Source organism: Taeniopygia guttata, chromosome 3, assembly GCF_048771995.1.
Source record: "Taeniopygia guttata chromosome 3, bTaeGut7.mat, whole genome shotgun sequence".
NCBI classification, from domain to species: Eukaryota; Metazoa; Chordata; class Aves; order Passeriformes; family Estrildidae; genus Taeniopygia; species Taeniopygia guttata.
The window spans coordinates 4,669,539-4,687,754 of record NC_133027.1 but is presented as its reverse complement, the minus strand read 5'-3'; the positions used below and the strand labels follow the sequence as shown (position 1 = coordinate 4,687,754).

The window sequence follows — 18,216 nt, the reverse complement described above, 5'->3', positions numbered from 1 at the left end:
TATAGGAATTTGTTCATTATAATCCCTTGGTTACTCTTAAAATAACCTCACTGATTTCTCAGGGAAAATAAATACTTATTTTTATCTTGGAGAGAACAACAAGGGTTTATTTTGTTTAGTTTTACTTTATCATTCTCCTTTTACTTTTCCCTATAACTACCTTTAAATACATGTTGCAGTAACTAAATCAGTTTTATTTAGGGGTAGGAGAGTTCCTTCTAATTCACGGACAGCACAATATGATCAGAGTGGAGAGCACCATGGTTAGGCCAGATATTTTTTTCCCGGTGTTCATTTTTCTGAAGGAAAAGACTCATTTTATTTCATAAACCAGACTTAATAAAAACACAAAGCAATAACAGAGCTGTCTTCTCATTGCTGTATCCTCCAGCCTTGATACTTATTTAAGACAGCAACTCCCTTTGTGTAGTGAATTTATTCCTGGCTCAGCTTAGCACTAATGGAAACATTAGCAAAAAAAAAGTAAATTTTCCTCTTTTTTTCCCCTCCAGAAAGGCGCTGTCCGTTGTACAAAAGGCATCGGGGGGCTCTGGGTGAGACACAGGCTCAAACCCGAAAGTTGCCAGGTGCTTGCCAATATGTATTTTATTTCCCAATGATCAAACCCTGCATAGAGGCTGTACTGTACCACCCTTCTCTCCATCCATCATTCATGGAGCACTTTCCTAGAGGTTGGGGGAGCAGCACCCTTTAGGTTGCTGGAGGTAGCCAGAGATTCAAAACTCCCTTTCATTTTGCTGTTCTGTGCATGTCAGAGAGACTGTGGTTATGCTGTGCTCCTTCGTGGCGTGATGGTTTCTCTCTCCCCTCCTCCCCTTTTCTTTCTCCAGTTCCGGTTCCTCCAAAATCTGTCACTTCTTTGATGATGAATAAAGATGGCTTCCTGGGTGGAATTTCAGTCAATACCGGAGAGGTGTTTTGCTCTGTACCTGGCCGCTTGTCTTTGCTTAGCTCAACTTCAAAGTATAAAGTAACTGTGGGAGAAGTTCAGAGGCGTCTTTCCCCTCCAGAGTGTCTGAACGCATCCCTCCTAGGAGGAGTACTTAGAAGGTAAGAGGCTGGGGCAAACATGTGAATGTGTCTGGGCCTCCATGCATGCACCAGAAACCCTTGGTCGACAGTACAGATGATTTCAAACATGCATTGATCCTATTGTCAGAGCCTGTGTGTGTAATGCTGGTGATAAGACAAAAATATGCTGTGTTCAAACATTGAGATGAATATATGGAGAGTAGGGAAATATTTGGCCTTGTTTAGCCTCAAATGAAGGAACAGAGACAGAAGGATTTTCTCCTTGTCCATGCACACGTTTTCTGTCTTTTCTCCTCCTCGCACTTCTCTCTTAGAAAGTGGAGAAAATAAAATGCCCTGATGGGTGTATTTCAGGCTGAACTGCAAGTATTTCAGGACCTGATGGATTTCTAGGGATTTCCTAGATAAACCCACGAGGTTTGCTCTACATGGCAGTAACGATCAGGCAATTATGTCAATTATAACACGTGGTGTCACACAAGAAATTGGCAGGGATCTGATAGGCAAACTGTAAGGTAGGAAAGTACCTGACTCGAGAAGAGCCACCAACAGGTAGCTCTGAAAGTCAGAAACTTGGTGCTTCACACAGAGAAAGTTGCTGCAGCTCACAACTGGTCTCGAGGACTTTGTTGCTTAATATTTGTGCAAATCACCCACTCGTGTCCTGGTGGATTTCGACAAAGACCTCAAAATAGTTGGCGGTGCTGGTATTGAAGAAAGTGGGGAGCAAGGAATAACTCTGAGGTCCAGCCGACACTCCATCATAACAAGTGGGAGACTGTGCTTTTATGTAGAAGCAGCAAGAATTTAAGCTCTGAGGCCATTAGCTGGAAAGGCTACCAGGGAGAAAGGACTTTTTCTTCTTGGCTGTGCCTGAGGGACTGTGAATGGTCATCACGGCTTGTCTGTAAGAAAGGTGAGCTCAGGTTCTGTCTCAGTCACAACAGGGGAAAAGCCATGAGGTTATACAATATGAGGTACCAGTTCACACACTCAGGCTGAGAGGGTACAAAGATTTCACTTTCTGTGTGTGAGGTAGACACCAGACTGGAATAAAAATCATAACTTTTAAACAGGGACAGATGCATCCAAACTGACAATGAATAAACTTCAGATCATGTTTAAAAGTTGCTAATCTTAGAGAAGGAAATATCTTGAAAACTCCTATAGCAGCAGCTGGGATACACTGGCTCTAAGGAGCTTTAAAATAAAGCCAATCTTTGGGATTCCCCCCTTGTCCCCGCAAAAAATTCTGTGATGACGTCAAGGGCTGTGGCTCCATGTCTGGAGACGAGGGGGAAAGTTCTGCTACATGCGATCAGTCACCCAAATATCCACATGAGAATTAGGGTCTCCTAAAATAGCTGCTGTTCCATGTGAATGTCTGTAATCATTGTTCAGCTGCCAGGGAGCGCAGCAGAGAGATTTTTACTTACAGATGCTAACCTGCCTGCTCCTTCTGTACAGCTACAAATGGAGCAGGGAGAACATCTGAGAGATGCTCTGTAGAAAATATAATTACCAAGGTAAAGAAGCATTATTATTGACCTTCAGCAGATTTCTGGACGTGGCCCAAGCCATAATTATTGGCTGCTGCTGACTTCAGTTCCTATCTTGAATCTAAACTTTAAACAAGATTTTGGTTCAGAGCAGATGAGACATAGAAAGCTGCTGTCTTGCAATTCTGCCATCCAGCCCTATTTACTTCGATATAAAATAGTGGGAAGCCAGTCTGGCTTCTCTGTAGTTCCTGATTTCCTTTCTCTAAGTGCGACTTCTAATTCTTAAGCAAGTTTTAAGTAAGAATTATGAGGCAGTTGGGATAGACTTTGTTCTTAGGTGCTAAAGCTCTCCCTAACTTCGCAGGTGGCAAGATTTCATCCCTGGGGGTTTACATATGTATGGGCGTTTGAACAATAGCTCCGAATTTCCCACTCACCCTTTTATTGCCCTTATCAGTAACCTCCGACAGATATTCCAATCTTCCCCCAGGCAATCCATTCCCTTTTATAACGCACCCTGCCTCAGGTGAGCTCTTCCTCTCAGCATCGCCTCCTTGCACAAGGACGCACTAACAGGCGAGAAACAGTTTAATAAATATTTCCCTCCTTTTCAATTTATCCACAGGCACACACACTCCCTTCGAACTTTTCAGATTTATTTAGTTTTTTATCCCCTAGTCTTATTCTAGTCCTTTCCTGGAACAACAGAGGGTTTAATCCTCCTCTACCTTCCTGCCTAGCCCTTTTCTATATCTTAATACAAGCTGGTATCATACCCACTTGCTCTCTATATCAGAACCTTGCCATTAATTATTGTTGCTTGGCGTTGTTTGATTTCCCTGGATAAAATCAGGAGAAAAGTGGGTTCATCCCCACTTCTACCCCTGGGTGAAATTAAGAAAATCTCAGCAAACCCGAGCAGAAATCAACACCCCCAGAGTCCTTAACGTCGAGTGAAAACCCTCCCAAGGCTTCGCTGCACAGACTAAACGTTTCTTCCAGGAACACTGCGGGGTTAATCACGATGTTAATTTCTTTGCAATTCTAATTCTAGAGCCAAATCGAAAAACGGGGGGAGATCTTTGCGAGAAAGGCTAGAAAAAATCGGTTTGAATTTACCAGCCGGCAGGCGCAAGGCCGCAAATGTCACTTTACTCACCTCCCTGGTGGAAGGTAAGCCGAGGGTCGCAGCTCCTTCACACCCCTGCTCTGAGCTCCTGTCTGACATTCACCAAAAAAAAAAAAAATCCCAAAACCCAAACAAAAACAAACCAAAACAAACCCCCAAAAAACAACCAAAATCCACCAACTTTCGGGATCAGGTGGGAAAACCTTGTAGAGGTGAAAATCAGGGTGGGTTAGGAGGAACACCGTCATGGTTAAGAATCCCATTCCCAAAAATGAAGTCACTGGCTGGAGGATCGCTGATCCCTCTTGGTGGCAAGAGTGAGGGAGTGTGTCTGTGTGTGTACGTGTGGATATCTGCGTGTGCATTTGCGTGCATGTGTAACTCTGTCGGGCAGTCCCATTCCTCACGCTATTAATTTCCATTCTGTGATCTCCGACTCCAGGTCTACTCCAACCTCCTGCTAATTCGCTCTTCCTGAGCTGATTTATGGCCACTACAAGATGCTCAGTGAGGAAAAATAATGAAAAGTTACTTTCCCCCTCCACTTTTTTTTGGTAAGAAAGAAGAGCGATTTGAGAGTAGCAGAGCTCGGTTTCCCTTGAGGTGGCTGGAGCTGAACAAAGAGACCAGCTACTCCTGAGGAAGGAGAGAGGGGAGGGCTGACTGAAGTTTCAAGTAATTTCAAGTCAACTAATGTCATTTTGGTGGCCAGCGTGTTTCTTCTATTTGTTGTTACTGTATCGACAAGGAAAAGTCAGAGCCACTAATAAGTTTAGGGTTATGTGCGTGTTTATGCTAAGAGAAGTTGGACTTCCTCCAAAAAAAAAAAAAAAAAAAAAAAAAGAAACTAACCGGAATAGTATGGATGCAATTATGAATTATATGTATCTGCATTATGCATACACACCGAGAGGCGCATAAATAATCCACTTATCTCTTCTGCATATAAAGCGAGCGCAAATATTTGTGCTAGATATTAACTTTTCAACTCTTTTGATTGAGTTATGTGAGCGACAAGACCTTGCGACTGCAGAGCTGAAGGAAGGCTCGCAAAAAGACGGGGCTGAGGGGAGGGAGCTCCTCCTCCACCCGCATGGGGTGATGCCGAGAGGCATCAGTGTGGGTTACGGGTGTAGCTATAGAAGACGTGAAGCATTTTGGGGGGCACAGGTGCACCTGTTAGTGCAGCTTCACCCCCGTGCGCTCTGCTCGCAGCAGCACCAGCCCCTCCCCGAAGCTGGTGTGAGGTTCAAAAGCCGGTGGGGCTGTGTAGTGATGCTAAAATCTGTGTCAAGTGTGCAGTAAGGTGTACATACCCCTCCTCTCCCCTGATTCCCTTAGAAATCAACAGTTTGCCTCCAGAGAGCTCCCTGCTTTTGGAAGAAGCTGCAGCTGATGGGGGTTTAGGTTTTTATCTCTTCTTTTTTTTTTTTTTTTTTTTTTTTTAGCATAGCTGCTCCTGTATCGCCAGGAACAGGAGCGCTCCGGTCGGTCCCGGCCCGAAGGCTGCCTTGGGGGACCGTGCCCGGCTCGGGACCCCCCTCCAGGCTCTGCCGGGTGCCCTCGCCTTCATTACCCGGTTTGATGATTAGCGAGAGCCATTGGAGAGCAGGAGATGACGCTGGAAAGCAGCTCCTGATAGTTAAAAATAACGCGGTCCTGGAGTTATTAGACATACCTGCTTGCTGGAAATCTTCCCCCTCTTCCCTCGGGCGATGCTTTAAAGGGTTTAACGTTTTATTCTAGAGGGGCTGAGCTATAATCTGGTGGAATCCCTCTAGAGTCTGAGGGTTTTTTTCCCCCCTCCTCTTTTCCTCCATTCTGCAGCTACTGTCTTCTTCTTGTGGCATGAAGTACATCTGTAGGAGCTGGATGACACAAACCTCTGTAGGCAAGAAACCTGAAACAAGGCAGGCAGGAAAAGTGAATTAGAATTAGAGCTAGAATAATAATTATTTTGTTCACAGAAAAAGTGCCATTAGCTGTTATCTTTCCACCCGGTAGACAAGAGTTCTTGTTGCATGATGGTCAGTTAAAAATGCAGATTTGAAAATTGCCATCGGGTTAAACGCAGTTTCTCCATAATTTTACAGATGTGGCGATAACTGTGATAATGATGCAAATGCCCCGTGTGTGGATATATTGTGTCTATAATGTCCCACAAAGAATTAACGTTAACATTAATAATATATATCCACATCTGTAAAATTTTGGACAATGATCTGAGGTATTGAAACAGGAATGGTTTCCCTGCTGTTCAGAGAAGTTTGTGTCCTTAGTTTTTCAGGATTTGACCAGTATCCTCTTGCATTTTTTTGGTCCAGTTAATTTTAAAGTGTGTGTGTTTTAATTTGTGTGTGTGTGTGTGTGAGCTCTTCCCTCCGTTCTGCACAAGCACCTGATGGGTGCAGACCCACACGAGCGCAGTGTAGCAAAGACAAACCTCATCAGCTCAAAATCTGTCCCATCGACTTCTGTCCCCAAAATAGGGCTGGTGGGGGGGAAACACACAACTGGAGCCTGTCCCTGAGGTGGAAGGGGTGATGCCAGGTTTCCAAACACGGCTCGAAGGAGTCGGTGTCCCCAGGGGAGCCGTGGGCTCCGCCCGGTGTCCCGGCGGGTCGGAGCCAGCCCAGCCCGGGCCCGGCGGTGCCCGGAGGTTTTAATTCCCCTCTCCTTCCCTCCAGGTGAGGCCGTTCATTTAGCTCGGGATTTTGGGTACATCTGTGAAACGGAGTTCCCAGCCAAAGCTGTTTCTGAGTACCTGAACAGACAGCACACGGACCCCAGCGACCTCCACTCCAGGAAAAACATGCTGCTTGCTACAAAGTGAGTGCCGAGTTAACTCATGCCCCTCTGCCCTTCTCGGAGAAAATCCTCCCTGTCCTCAAACTCTTCCCCTAAGCCCATTTGGAAAGCAGACGGAATTTCCAGGCTCTAAATTCCAGCAGACCCGCGGGGAGGAAGGATGCTCAATTTGCCCAAAGGACCTCTGCACCCCATTTGCAGTGAGGACCCTCTGACAGACCCTGTCCCTATAGAGCTTGTAGGGGATGCTCCCCTAACTGTTGTACATTACTTCCAAGCCATCCTCAGTTAAATAATTTTTATGTAAAGTGGACCAAGAATTTACATTTTGCTTCCACAATGTGTTTATCTGTTTCTGCTGATGCTCACACACACCTGTCTGTCTGCTACCAAACTGCCTTTCCTATAGGATTTAATTAAAAGAAAAAAAAAAAAGGAAAAAAAGAAGAAACTATTTGCCCCCCCATCTTTCTCCCTTGGGACTTCCTCGGTGGTGTGTTGTATGTGATGATTTACACCAGGCTGTGCCTTCCAGGCTACTCACTGGGTGTTTCATGGTTTGCTCGGGATCTCGGCAGTGGGTGCTGAGTGTTCAGACATCTTGGTCTGCTAGGAATAAAAAGGGGGCAAAAAAAAAAAAAAAAAAAAAAGAAAAAAAAAAAGAAAGAAAAATAAAAAATAAAATAAAGGAGAATCCCAGCCCAAACAGCTCTCATTTATTTCATGCTCTGGGACGTGGCTTGCCTCTGATGACAGTGTAATTTAAAGAAATATATAGAGGGTTGAAAAATCATTTGCTCAAATTTGTCCAGATGTTTCTTATACGTGATTGGAATTTGATTGCCCTTTTCCGCAGGGTCAGAAGATATTAATGTCCCAGAACTTTAATTGCTCGCAGACCCTGCTTTGCTCTTTGAAGATGTAAAATGTTGGACTCATTACTGTTTGTTCTCCAAATTCAAAGTTTCCTCTCTTGCACTTTCTTAATGGATAATACACATAGAAGTAGACCTTTATCTTTCCTCACCCTCTGAAACCTTTAACCCACTGGGAATTTCAGAGAATTTCAGAGGATGAGAGATGAATGTCTTTTTTTAAGGGTTTCTTTCTTTTCTTTTTCTTTTTTTTTTTTTTTTTTTTAAATTCTTGTCTTTTTTTATCTCCAGTCCCTGGGTAGGCACCTGTCTTAAAAAACTTATTCCTTTGGGTATCCTTAAAGAAGCTATTCCTGTGGGAACCCCAACAGCCTCCAGGGCTTCTGCATTGCCCAGGAACCTGTTGACTTGAAGGTCTTATGGACCAGAGTAATTCAAAATAAAATATATGTGTGAGAATTCATTAGAAAAATCAAATCAAATTTTTCAAAGGTGCAGACAAACAACCAAGAGCCAGATGTCAACTCTGATGTGGTAATTGGGGTGTCATGCCTCCAGAATAAAATGGGAAGTTCTTGCTTGTCTTCTCATGATGTGAACAAGCCAGCATGAAGTCCCCAAATCCTGATTTTTCCCAGTAAAGTGGCCCAGCCTGAGGAGTCTCAGAGGCTCTGTTTTAGTCCTCCCCTGCACCAGGCCCCTGTGTCACCCAATAGCTCTCAGTGCATGGCTGTGCTTTCCTTCAGGAAGAGAATTTCTGGGAGCTGCCTTGAGCCAGGGTCAGGCCTCCAGGAGGATGGGTGCTCGGCAGATCCAGGGCACATCTCCCTTTCAGCCTGGTTGTTTTCTGAAGCCACCAGGCAGAGCTGGGTTTTCACAGTGCTTCAGAAGCATTCCTGTGGCTGCTGGAGAGGTTTTAATCTCCAGAACTGGTGTTATCCCCTGAAGAGCATCATTCTGAGCAGGGAGCTGCTGGCTCACCCTGGCTGGTCCCTAAGAACGACTGGGGGAAAGGATGGTGGCAAAAAGATCAATTTTGGCCTGAACCTACCCCTTAGTTGTCACAGAGAATTGTTGGATGAGCCTAACAGCAGCTCCTCTCTCCCTCTCTTTGCCTTTCTCTCTTCCCTGCAGGCAACTTTGTAAAGAATTTACAGATCTCTTGGCCCAGGACAGAACGCCCATTGGGAACAGCCGGCCCACCCCAATTTTGGAACCGGGCATTCAGAGCTGCTTGACTCACTTCAGCCTCATCACCCACGGCTTTGGGGCCCCCGCTATCTGCGCTGCCCTCACGGCCCTCCAAAACTACCTGACTGAAGCTCTCAAAGGCATGGACAAGATGTTCTTGAACAACAACACTGCTAACAGGCACACATCTGGCGAAGGACCAGGTAGTAAAACTGGAGACAAGGAAGAGAAACACAGAAAATGAGAGAGAGAGAGAGAGAGAAAGAGAGAGAGAGAGAGAGAGAGGAAAAAATTAGAATGAAAGAAAGGAAAAGAAAAAAAGTTAAATAAATAAAAGGAGAAGAGAGAGATAACCTTTTAAAACAAAACCGTCTTAATTTTAGCTTTAAAAATACTGGATTGGGCTTTGGAAGAATTCTATTAGGTAGGACAAAATAATAATAATAATAAAATAAAAATAATAATAATAAAAGAAAGACAATAATTTAAGATCAGAGGAGCACAATGGCGCAAGACCAGTGGTTCAGAGTCTCTTGCCAGGAACATGTGAAGACAACCACCAGGATTTTTTTCCCCACTTCTGTTCTTTCACATTTTTAAAATAATGATTGGGGGGGAGGGGAATATAATAATAATTAATAATAATAATAAAAGAAAGAAATGAATAACTTATTGGAAGAAATCAGAGAAACATTTTTGGTGTCAGTGCTTTGATTTCTTGAGCTGCATGGTCTGTCTTGCTATTATTTTTTTTAAATTTCATTCTTTTTGTTTTAAAAAACATCCTGTCTCCACCTAGACTAAAACAATCTTCCAGAGTGTTCCTTTCTGAGCAACCCCATGGCCTCATTCCCCCCAGCTCTTTCCACCTCATCTCACCACCCTGGTTCTGTCTAGACTAGGAAAGGAGGGGAGCTCCCAGACCCCTCACCAAGCCATCAACACCAGCTGCGTTCACAGCAGCGTGAACTTAACTCTGGGTGCCACCAGAAAGGACGTTCGGGGTCGCCGTGGCTCAGTTGAACCTGCCAGCTCTGTTCTTTAAGAACAATTTTGTGTTTTTTTCCTGGTCTAGACAGACTCTCTGTTTAGATTGGCAGCATTTACAGGTGTGTCTGGGTGCGTGTGTGCCTCTGTGTGTGCATCTGTGTATGTGCACACCTGACTCCCTAGGGGGGTATCCCGTGTATGTTTGTGCATATATATGTATATATGTGGATATATACATATATATATATATAGATATAAAATATGCGTGCGTAGCCACGCATATTAATGCATGCAAACATACCTTTGTAATTTAGTAATTTTGTCTTTGATGGTAAAATGCCTTGTCTATAATGGGTTGCAAAATTTTGGAAGTAAGGTCTGGTACAATGTCAGCGCTATCTGATTTCTTAATTTTCTGAGATCTCCTCTTTTTCTCTAAGGAGTTTTATATTCCAAACTATGCTAATGTTTCAGTTCTTAATTTCCTTGACTAGTGTGTGTGAGAGAGCTCTTTCCCCATTTTTAAACTGTTAACAACAACAAAAAATGAGTGATATGAGTATGTAATTCTTTCTCAGGAGTATGCACTATTTTATTTTCTTCTGTTTCCTAAAGCTTTGCCCGCTTGGCTTATGAGCTTCTTCAAAGAGGACTAGAGATCCCTACACAATATATCAGGTACAGAGAAAAAAAATCCACAATTCTGATATTCTGATACTTTTTATTTTTTGCTTTTTTTGCTTTTTCAAATCAAAGCCAGTTGTTACTGAATTCTGTAGGTGCACTTCTTTAAAGAAGCTCAAAGGGAATAATTTGAACAAGATAAAAATATAAGTTGAAATCGAGGTGTACTGTTGCAAAGAGAATAAGAGCTGTGTTGAATGTTATGGCACTTGCTTGGCACTAGGGTTTTGTACCCAGGGAGGAAAGAGTTGCCATGTGAGCTGGCTCCTCGTGATGGGAGTGGGGAGGGTTTGCCAGGGAATATCCTGATTTCTGAGCTCAGTCTGAGGAAATCTGTTTCTCTTAGAAAGCTTTTTTTTCTTTTTTTTTTTTTTTAATATGTCTTGTGACTTGCTTTGGAACAAGTCGGTGTGGTGAGGGGGGCAAAAACTTCTTAACTCCAGTGTTTATCTTGGTGGTTTGGTGTCTGACAGGATGTCTTATGCATATGATTTGGGGTGGTGGGGGTGAAGGGGAAGTCTTATTTCTTTCCTCTCTCTTTATTTTTCCTTTTTCCAACATACATTTCTCTGTCTTTGGTAAAAATAACGCTGAAGTGTAAGGATATGAATTTCTGTTTGGATTTTGCCATGTTGGGTAATTGCACGTGTTTCTCAGTGGGGTAGGGCTCGTGCACTAACACATCTTTTTACTTATGTCAGATCTGGGTGTGGGTAAATCTCCTGGAGTCTCTGGCAAAATTCCAGTGGGGTCAGGCCTCCCCCTAGAATCCCTGTGCAAGCTGCAGGACTCAGTCCCACCATCCCAAGCAGATACACCTGAACTCAAAACAAGAGAGAGAGAGAGAGAAACCCTAGCCTTTCTTTCATTTTGTGATACTTTCCAGAGTGGATAGTGAGGGAGAAATAATTCTGCAATGCTCTCAACATGCCTTGATGAAATGTTCTCAAAACAAAGGAGCAAATGATCCTCTCGAATGATCCTCTTACCCCCTTTAGTGCCCTTGGCTCTCTGAGACATGGTTACAGCTGAGGGCCTGCTCTGCTTTTCAAATCTTCATGCAGCCAGGTCTCAGCTTTTATTCTCTGCTTGCGATTTGGGCATGTGTGGCAATAGAAATCCAGGGATCATCCAACCCCAAGGAGCGCTGGTCCCTCCCAAGCTGCTCCTCAGTCATGTACCTTTGGTTCTTCTGGGGCACTGGGGGATCTCCTGCGAGAAAATGGGGGACCTGGGGCAGGAAACCTTCTCCATGGGTTGTTTGGATGAGTTGGAGGCAGGCTTAGACCCTGGCATGTCTCTGCCAGTGGGTTTGGTTGTGGCAGGGGTTGTCACATCCCTGTGGATGTCTCCAGAGGATGTGTGGTGGTCAAACAGTGGAACCCCCACCAGCAGGCTGGGGACCCTCAGACTGAATGAGAACATCCCCAGTCCTCCAAATCTTACCCCTTGCCAACCACCCCAAAATTCATCAGACAATCCAGGCTCCAGTGTAGGGCTTGGCCCAGCAGTGATGCAAGGGAAAGGGAAAGAGGGGATCTGGGGAGGAACAAATGGCCCCACCTGGAAGCACAGTTCCCTTCTCTGCCTGATGGGAATATTCTGTTTATTGGAGCAGTGCACCAAGTGTTGGATGTTGCCTTGCCTTCCCCCTGCAAATAGGATTTGTGAGGAGCCTGTGGTTTCAGCTCTTCAGCATTGCCCAGTCCAGTGAAGCTTTTGGGTGTGGGGAGACCCCAAATTAACTCTGTCTTCCACATCCCCAGCTGCATGTGCAGGGCCATGGGAATCTGCCCCCTGCCAGCCCAGAGCTTGCAGCTGAAGGCTTTGGGGCCATGTTGGGAATGGCCTTTCTCTGTCTTTGGAGAGGTGTAGGGGATTCTCCTTTTAACTGCAGAGGACAATATCCCACCACCACTGTGGGACAGTGGGGAGATGGAACCCTTGGAACTTCTTGGGGAAAGACTTACATGTGTGAGGGCCTGATTCTGCTGCTGTTGAAATCTTCCCTAGACAGAGGTTTGGTCACCTGGACCATAACCTAAACCTTGAGCAGGCTGAAGGAAGAGTTTCAGTCTGTCCCTTGTGTTTCTACCTGGAGGAGGCAAATTGCAAATGCCAGATTGTGCAGTGCTCAGGCAAAATAACACCAAATTCCCACTGATTGCAGTGGGAGGCCCTCCCCACATCTGCACCCCGAAGTGTGGAGACAAAATTATATGAGGTCTATGATTTCATGCAATCAGTCAGGATTGCACATCTCTCTGTCCTTCCCCCCACCCTAGTGCTGGTCCCAAAGGGAATTATCCCTTGCTTGGTGGCTCCTGTCAGTGCTGAGTACAGAGGTTCCCCCCAAACTAAACTCAGCCTCCCCCTGGAAGGTATTTTCCTGCTCCCCCCCACTTTCCAAACCTGACTACTTCTGTTGGCGAGGCACCTCAGACGTTTATCTGATAATTGAGTTATTAAAAGATTTGGTTTCCTCGGGATCATAAATCAATAAACAGGAGGATTAACACGGCAGCTTTGCTTTGTAACTCAAGGGAAAAGTTTGAGGAGAGACCATGAAGTTTGTTTTCAAACCAAACAGGTGGGTTGCTGTAAATTTTATTTCATTCTTAGTCTCATTTTTTTTTTTTTAAATAACAATTCTTTATTTGCCGTTGGAAAGATCTTTTCTTTCGTATGCTCCCTGATTTTTTGTTTTCCTGGTTGTTATTCACACAAGATGTGATGGAAACAAGAAGCCAATTTTATGGGAATGCTTTTACAACCCGATGGTTTCTTTAAAATCAGGTTGTGTCTTGTCCCACCTAATAGAAATTCTCTGTGAGAAGCTGTTTAAAGTCCCTTTGCATCCCAGACCAATCTCTCCCCAAATCCCCAAATTTGCATTTGGGGCTGGGAGAGAGCGGGGGAAGGATGGTTTTAAGACCTTTAGCTGTGCCCAAAGGGCTTATTCCCTTCTCCTGCTCCTCTCTTTCTGACCGGTTTATCACACAGACCCGCCCGGCTCTGTTTTAATACATTTCTCGGAGAATTTGGTGCTTGTTTCAGCTGCCGTAAGCATTTACCAGATCGACCCAGACAACCTCCCCCTCCCCTCCGGCTTGCCTGTGTGAGAGAGACCGTAGGCTTTTTACAAATAGTATATTTTCTTATACAAAGAGAAAAAAAAATAAAAGAAAACATCCCCAAACACACTGGCAAACGCCTGAACATTTCGAGAGAGACGAAACACTGTGTGCCAGCAAGAAATAAAGGCCAAAAAAAAAAAAAAAAAAAAAAGACCCAAACAAACGCAAAGCTATGAAAAAGCGAATGAGAAACTGGAAAGATGAAAGAAAAAAAAAAATTCTCCTTTTATGCCCCAAACGATCCCTTTCACCTCCTCTTCTTGAAAAATCTGACCATGCAGTGAGAAATATCAGTTTATCGACTCTTCCTGAGAAGAAATGCGGAGAGGCATTCAGTATTGAGTTTGTATATATTTATTTATGCTTAATTTAACGGGAATGTGTAAATATGGCGAGCAAGTAGTTTTTGGGTTATTTATCTGTGACTCTATACCTCTGTGAATGGGTGGGGGAATTTAAAAATGAAAAGTATAAAATAAAAACCAAACAAAAAAGAAAGAAAAAATAAAACAAACAAAAAAAAAATCCCGCTTGACTAGATAGTATCCTATCTGAATCTTTTCTGTTCTTTATAGACAAGCTGTTATGGTAATGGGTAGAAATTGGTTTCTTGTCCAGTGATGACCTGATTTACATAAATAATAAGAATAAAAAAAAAGAGATTGTTGTGTTTTGTTGTATTTTCCTCTTCAGTTTTTTTGAATGTTGGTGCTGCTTCGATTCTGCAGACGGATTTACTAATAACACCAAGAAGTCTTTATTTTCCCAATCTAGGCTTTGGGGAAATTCAGGACATGTCTCTACATTAAAAAAAAAAAAAAAAAAAAAAAATTACAATAAATATTGCTTCTCAGAAATGTTGGTATTTTATTTCTGTCTGACTCAAAAGTGTCCATATTTTTTCTCACTCTTACCTCTTCATTCTAAGCAGACCTATAATAAACCTCATGTCATGTTAATGTGAGCTTTTGTTTCATTTTGCTTTAACCAGCTGAATTCGGAATAAATCTTTTTCTTTCTAAAGTATAAGCCATTAAAGGAAAATTTTATGTAAGCCTGCAACTCAGCAAACTTTTTTTTCCCTCTCACCGCTATGTCATTTTAACTGTACATTTCGCTTATGCATACCTGGATGTCTGTAAATAGATGTATATTTATGTATAGAGAGATCGGGAGTGATGTTCATATTCACAACGCGGGTTTATTTCCTACCTTTGGGTCCACATTTGCAGCACCAGCAATTAGCAAAAGGAAATATTCAAACAAAAACTTCTTTCTCCCCCTTCCTTTCCCCTCCGTTCCCAAATCGGATTTATTTAGGTTTGTAATTGCCGCTGAGCTGAGGGAAGATCCAGATCCCCAGGGCGAACCCGGAGCCACTCTGGAGTGACTCTGGGTTTACCCTGCGGTTGGGAAAAGGAGGAGGGGGAGCAGATTAGGGCCTCGGGTTTTTTTAATTAATTGTTTTTTTACTGGTATTATAGAAAACACCTTTTTTTTTTTCTTTTTTCTTTTTTTTTTTTTTTTCCTTTTTCTTGGAAAGGACTGTCAATTTAACCCTCCGTACAGTCACCCTGAATACAAACACACACACGTGTGCTCGAACGGAGCCCTGAGGGTAGCAAACCGGTTTAAAGCCTCGCTTTTACTGCGGTGAACTATTTCAGTTAAATACCCGATCTGAAGGCTCGGCTGGGTTGGGGTTTAGCTGCTGGTTTTTAGAGGGAGCGGTCGGTGGTTGGAGAGGGCAGACGGAGAGGTGTAGGAGCCCTGACAGGCGGTGGATCGATTTTTACAACTTAATATTTCTCTCGGAGGGGATGGGGGAATAGCAAAAGTTAAATCCATCCCCACCTCCATCTCCCAAACTACCTCCCTTCTCCCTCTCCTTCCAGCTTGGACTACAGAAGCCGGCTCAGCTGATCGCCCATGGTGTCCAAAATAAATCATCATCTTCATCATAATAAAAAAACCAAACAAAACCAAACAACATTGCAAACGACGACCCCAAAGTGTGTTCTATGGGAAAGCTTTCGAGGCTCGGCTGCCTCGGCTTCAGCCAGGCTTGGACTCAGCCGTGACCTACTTTCTCTCCGTGGTGTGATGGCAAAAACGCCCGGAGCAAGTTCGTGGGGCCCGGGATGGAGGAGGCGGGCGGGTGGGTGGATGGGGAGACGGGGACAGCAGCGCCCGGGGTCCGAGCACGGGGGAAACGAGGTGGGGAGAAAGAGCAAAGGGAATCCCCCCGCTTTCTTTTTCCTAATTTTTACCTGGACTTTGCAGGGAGGTGAGAGGGGACCCCCAAACCTCCCCTCCTCAGTCCCTCTGAGCCGGCTGCGGGCAGGTGGGGGGCGGGGGGTGGATGCCGGTGGGCTGGGAATGCCAGCGGCGCTGGAGCTGATTCCCTAAAGCCAGGCTGCATGCCACGCTTTTTTAGTTTGTTTTGTTTGCTTTTGTTTTAATCGCACCGATAGTATTATTTTTAGTAGAGCACATGTTTTGCATGAAGCCTTCCAAAACAGCCCTCGCCGTTCCCAGCGGAGTCTGGGGGGAGGTTGTTTGAAGGGAGAGGAGGGGATCAGGAAGTTTCTCTGTTGTTCAGGAACTGTGCAACACTTATGTAAAAGGGGTTTTAAAAAAACCCAACCAAACAAACAAAACAACAACAAAAAAACCAAAACCAAAGCCCCAAACCAAAACAAAAACAAATGCACCGAGAAAAGCTCTCCTGTAGCTCAGCAGAAGAACCCGCTTGTGGTAACCGACGGCTCCCTTTAAAACGGGACCCGACGAAACGAGGAATGGCTCGCCCCGAGTTTCCCAGGCTCCCGGCGACTGTGTCAAGGTTGCAAATTCAAAGTCCATCTATGTGTCTGTTTATAATAAAGTGCAGTTCGCTGCTTCGGGAGGCAGTGGTGTGTCCTGCCTCCTCCCGGGCCGCGCAGCCAGCTCGGGCACTGGAACACTGGGCTCTGGAAACGTGGTGTCAAGAAAGCAGGAATATTCTTGCTGATCTCCTCTTCACTACATTTTCCCACAGATCTTCAACAAGACAAAATCAGATTGATGTTTCTTTTGCTCTCTTTCTTTCTCTCTCTCTTTCTTTCTCTCTTTCTTTCTCTCTTTTTCTCTCTTTCTCTCTTTCTCTCTTTTTCTCTTTCTCTCTTTCTCTCTTTCTCTCTTTCTCTCTTTCTCTCTTTCTCTCTTTCTCTCTTTCTCTCTTTCTCTCTTTCTCTCTTTCTTTCCCTCTTTCTCTCGCTCTTTCTTTCTCTCTTTCTTTCTCTCTTTCTCTCTCTCTCTTTTTCGCTCTTTCTCTCTCTTCTTACCTATCCACCTATGTCCTGGTCTTCCTCCTGGCATCTTCCCCAGCTAGGGATAAACCCAAGAGTAGCCGCAGTAACCCCAGCCAGCCCAGCCGTACCCCAGCTCAGCACCACCTCCCCTCCCCACTGCGCTGGGCTCTCATCTGCTTTCCCGGACATGACCAGCAGGGATCTTCCCTTCTTCCACCTCTCCTGCCTTGCCCCGTTCCCTTCCTTTCAACTCCAGGTAGTTCTAGTTTCCATTACAAAACCTCAGCGTGATTTATATAGTTATAAACATCAGTTTTGTCTTTCATCCCTTTGGGGTGAACTCCTTTCCTTACTTTGGCTTTTTTTTTCCTGCCTTTTCCCTCCCTACCTGCATGGTATGGCCCACATTTATACGAGACCTCATAAATAACATCTGGTGTTCCCTATGATGGAACTAGTCAAATGTCTTAAATAATCCCCAGGACCAATATATCCACCGAATTCCTTCGTTTTCTCTGTCTCGTAAACAGGCACCCACACATATTTTCCCCCTGTCGCTGGAAGTGTATCTGTGTCTGTGCACAGCTGCACCAGGACTTTGTGTTACATTTCGTGTCACAACTTCACGTAGCTCCAGAGTCGGTTCCACTACTGGCTTTTAGGAGTTAAGGAAAAAACAAAAATGCGCCTTGTCTTTGCCTTCGGGATTTAACCCTTGCAGGAGAGTCCGGCCGGTGTAAGGGGCCGCTCCTTCCCGGAGCTCTCCCCTCAGGGCTGGGCTCTGCTGCTTTCCGCACATACCGGTGTCCCAGCAAAATCCCAACTCTGCCTACGAACCCTTCCTGGGGCAGGGAAGCCTCTGCGGGTTTACGAGTTAAGAGTGTCTCTATACCCTCTGCTTTATATGAAGAAGAAAAAAAAACCCCATAATCTCACGCAACTACGAAATGACCGCAATTACTTGGAGCGTCCTCCAAACAACATTAAAAAAAGAAAAAAAAAAAAAAAAAAAAAAGAAAAAGTGTGTGTGTGTGTTTGCGCATGTATTTCTCACCCGAATTTTCAGAATATTTTACCCTCTCCGGACCCGAATAGGGCAAACGTATTGAAAATTTCTCAACCAAAATAAGCCCCAAACCACCCAAATCTAACATTCTCAGACTGTTTTTTATTACAAAGGCAAACACCGGACCTCCACGGTTCCCCAGCGTGGAGAAGTGCTCTGGGGGGTCATTATTAGTCCTGTTAAGTACACAGCGAAATCTCATGCATCTCCTGACAGCGTGAGAGGAGGATGCTTTCCTCAGGTCCAGAGGAACGCTTTCTTTAAAACGAAAACCTCTGTCTCCTTCCAGGTGATAAATCAGTGCACGTTGGGATTTACTAGGAGCATTCTCTACAATTACAATTATATCCATAGTTTTACTCGTTTAAAACACCAATGTGAAGGAAATTAGTGTGGACATTTATTTTCCTTGTAAAAATCCGTCAAAGTACCAGGGAAGATTTTTTTACCTCATGAAATGAGCACTGACAGTAGTTTATCTTCGTGCA

At 44.4% G+C, this 18,216-nt stretch overlaps 1 protein-coding gene across 5 annotated transcripts in view; it reads left to right on the top strand.

Annotated features, from left to right (window-relative positions):
- TFAP2B (transcription factor AP-2 beta) overlaps positions 1 to 14,210 on the top strand; it is a 32,444-nt gene extending 18,234 nt beyond the window's left edge. For 3 of the 5 annotated variants that reach the window (XM_030269905.4, XM_004174981.6, XM_072926282.1), the window contains 4 exons: positions 852 to 1,071; positions 3,610 to 3,728; positions 6,372 to 6,513; positions 8,502 to 9,249. In XM_030269905.4, the coding sequence (XP_030125765.1) occupies positions 852 to 1,071; positions 3,610 to 3,728; positions 6,372 to 6,513; positions 8,502 to 8,802 (782 nt within the window). In that variant the 3' untranslated portion in view covers positions 8,803 to 9,249. Of the gene's footprint in view, positions 1 to 512; positions 588 to 851; positions 1,072 to 3,609; positions 3,729 to 6,371; positions 6,514 to 8,501; positions 9,250 to 10,163 lie in introns of those variants that run through there. The other 2 variants (XM_072926280.1, XM_072926281.1) reach the window with 2 other exon arrangements.
- Positions 14,211 to 18,216: the final 4,006 nt, after the last annotated feature.